Source organism: Cupressus sempervirens, chromosome 9 (genome assembly GCF_028749045.1).
Source record: "Cupressus sempervirens isolate cs-2001-9-10 chromosome 9, ASM2874904v1, whole genome shotgun sequence".
Classification (NCBI taxonomy): domain Eukaryota; kingdom Viridiplantae; phylum Streptophyta; class Pinopsida; order Cupressales; family Cupressaceae; genus Cupressus; species Cupressus sempervirens.
In genome coordinates, this window is record NC_143126.1 from 119,232,574 (window position 1) to 119,235,599 (window position 3,026).

At 30.9% G+C, this 3,026-nt stretch overlaps 1 protein-coding gene across 1 annotated transcript; it reads left to right on the forward strand.

The window, feature by feature from the left end:
- Nucleotides 1-1,375: 1,375 nt before the first annotated feature.
- On the forward strand, nucleotides 1,376-2,336 carry LOC149537825 (uncharacterized). Its single transcript, XM_089799208.1, has 2 exons — nucleotides 1,376-2,013; nucleotides 2,100-2,336. The coding sequence occupies exons 1-2, from the start codon at nucleotides 1,577-1,579 to the stop codon at nucleotides 2,152-2,154; spliced, it is 492 nt and encodes a 163-aa protein (XP_089655334.1). The 5' UTR covers nucleotides 1,376-1,576; the 3' UTR covers nucleotides 2,155-2,336.
- Nucleotides 2,337-3,026: the final 690 nt, after the last annotated feature.

The following is a 3,026-nucleotide window of genomic DNA, read 5'->3' on the forward strand; positions in this document are numbered from 1 at the left end:
ATGAAGACATTGTATGTCATGACAATGTGATAACCATGACATATGAAAAGAAGAGAAATTTTGATAGCAATGATATTTCATGACAATGTCATAACCATAGCATACAAGAATATGGCTTTTTAAAAAGTATTTTCTTTCCACATGCAACCACAATTTCATGACTCTCTCACTACCTTTAATGTTGGTTTTTTTCTCCAATCAATTTTCAGTCAATCCACTCTATTTTGAACAAATCAAAGTAAATATTAATGCAATCTGATTCAAGTTAAATGTCTAATTACACAATAAAATTGACCATTTGTCCACTAATAGAAAAACTTATGGCTCTCTTTTATAGAGTTATATTATAACCTTAGAAATAGAAATATTAACTGATTTTGTCTCTAACTATATAAATCAGTACTCGCAATACAATGTAGTTTGATTCTAACAATAGAAAGGTGATCCTACCCAAAACTTTTCTATTGATATGTCAATCTAATTTGATTCATTGCTTGATAAAGAAGCCATCATAGGGTTTGGAGTATTAAAAATGAACCTAGAAAATTCTTTGAGAATTCGAAGGAAAAACTATTTAGACTTTAATGTGAACTAAAACATTATATATGTATGTGATTTGTAACATTTCATGTATAATAAATATAATATTAGATTTAGTCTTTTAGAAAATAACTTTTTTTAATGTCAAATTTTAATATAACAATGTAGTTAGTATTATGTAAAGGAAGAATATAACAAAATTTGTACTTCTTAATCTTAAATTCTCAACTTAATAGAATTCATCTTAAACTTTAGAAAAGTAAAAACCATCTTATAAATAATATAAAATCTTCATATCTCAACCTAGAAAAATTAACTTGAAGTTGTCAGTCATTTTCTACAGATTCTAGTTTAAATCTGCTCCAGATTAAAGAAGAATGAAGAAGATAGATAACTTGACGATGAACAAATAATGAATTTCTCCCATATAACACATACAATCTCCCTACCAATATATTATTTAATATAATTTAACTATAACTTTTCAAATCTACTACTCATTCCTCAACCAAATCCAACCTTAAAAACATTATCTCTCTTCTTTATAAATAATAATGTCACACCAAAAACCAAAAACTTGTGATAAAATCCACTTGGAACTTGAACTGAACCTAGATAAATACAATGCCGTAAAGTGTATTATGAAGGGCCTACATGTAACCAATCTCTCGACATGTACTCCATGACAATGATAGCAGCTGCATTTTCTGAAATCTCTTTCTTGCAATGCAAATTATGCTCATGGTGTGTTGGGGGGTACTTATATCACTTTATTTAAAGGGAGATTCCTTTCCCAAAGAAGGGTTTTGGAGGGGATTGACTAGGGAGAAATATGTTTCTTCTACGATTAAATTGGATTTATCATAAGAGAATATGGCCCACAACAACAAATATCATGACTGACCACCAAACGTTCTTTCAATGATATTTTCCCTCCTCTCATTCTGCTCCAGCCATTTCAAGCTTTCTCTCCATATCATATTCCAAACCCACAAAAAAACTGAATTCCAGAGCACCCATCTAAGGAGGAGCAAAAATGACAATGGAGAAGTTTCAGCATTCTGATATGTGCAAGGATCGAGTCTCAGTAGCACCAGAAACAGCAAATAAGAGAAAGGCAGTGGAGGACAATGACGACATAGGATTTCTTCCTCCTTTGAAACCAATTATTACCGATCGTCATACATCTAAGCACAGAATATTGTCTAGAAAAGATACCATGCCGGATTTGGATCTCTCAAGAACAAGTTTTGAAGATAATGAGCATCATGATAATTGTAATGATAATGAAGGGTGTGAGACTCCCAAGTCTGAGATATATCAAATACCTAAAAAAATTTCCTGCCCAGCAGCTCCAAGGAAACACAGAACAGTACAAAAGAAATGCAAAAGATCTGATGGGTTTTTCTACATCAGTCCCCTTGAGCTGAATTTGCTCTTCAATGCCTCGCCACCCAAAAAGTTTGATTTCAGGTAAAGGCCTACACAGAATATTAGGGTTACAAGATCACATATAAGGGATTTATTGTTTATAATGTATTATGTATTATCTTTTGCAGCACAACAAGTTGTTTGAAGTATTTCTACCTGTTTCTCGGCCCTTGTAATTATTAAGCACAATACGATTGTAGATCAGAGATATATGCACCTTCTATAATGTATAATGGAGGACGTGATCAGTCTGTAAATTGCAGACATTGTTTGTAACTGGTTTGATTCAAAAGAATTGCCGCCTGCTGGTGTACTAAAGACTGCAGAACTAGAAATGTTATGTTAAATTATACTTGCACTAAAAATCTTTTAGCAGTGAATGTTTGTTAATTATCACTTTGGAGCATTGATCTACTGTCAAAAAGAGTGAGATTCATTAGTTTAGCAAGATTCATTAGTTTTTTTTTGAAGTAGGACATGGCTATCCTTCTTAAAAAATTTATAGTTGACCAATTTTCAAAAAATTGAAAACATTTCTGAAAATTTCAGCATTTGATCTTCATGATCTGTATAGTTTGCAGTCAAAAACAACAAAAAAAAAATAGAAAAAAATCACTGTGCTTTCAAATTTGGAAAAAAAAGTGTTGAAAGTATGCAAAACCAGTGATACCACCTTACCTTATCTATATGAACACAGAATGTATATAGAACCAAGTTCTTTTCTAGTGTTTCATGTTTACAGTTTTATGCTGATATATCTTCTGTTAAAATACATTTGTAGCAACACATGTCATATTTGCATATGTTGTTCTATTCCATTTTTTCTTAATTTATCTAATATAATAATTAAACTCATCTGATACATATACACAACCCTTTAATCAAACATCCTCATACTCTTTTGTCTTTGTTTTAGTTTTCAGTCTTTTCATTCAACATAATTATCTTGTAATATCCTGTGTTAAAAATCTTTTGAAACAATTGTATACGCTATTTTGATGCAACTTTATAATCTATTCTCTCTCTTCTTCTTTTTTCCAAGTCTTTTGACACTA

Coding starts and splice junctions, on each gene's coding strand:
- LOC149537825 (XM_089799208.1), top strand. CDS start 1,577: ATGACAATGGAGAAGTTTCAGCATTCTGATATGTGCAAGGATCGAGTC. Junction 2,014..2,099: donor CCCAAAAAGTTTGATTTCAG/GTAAAGGCCTAC, acceptor TATCTTTTGCAG/CACAACAAGTTGTTTGAAGT.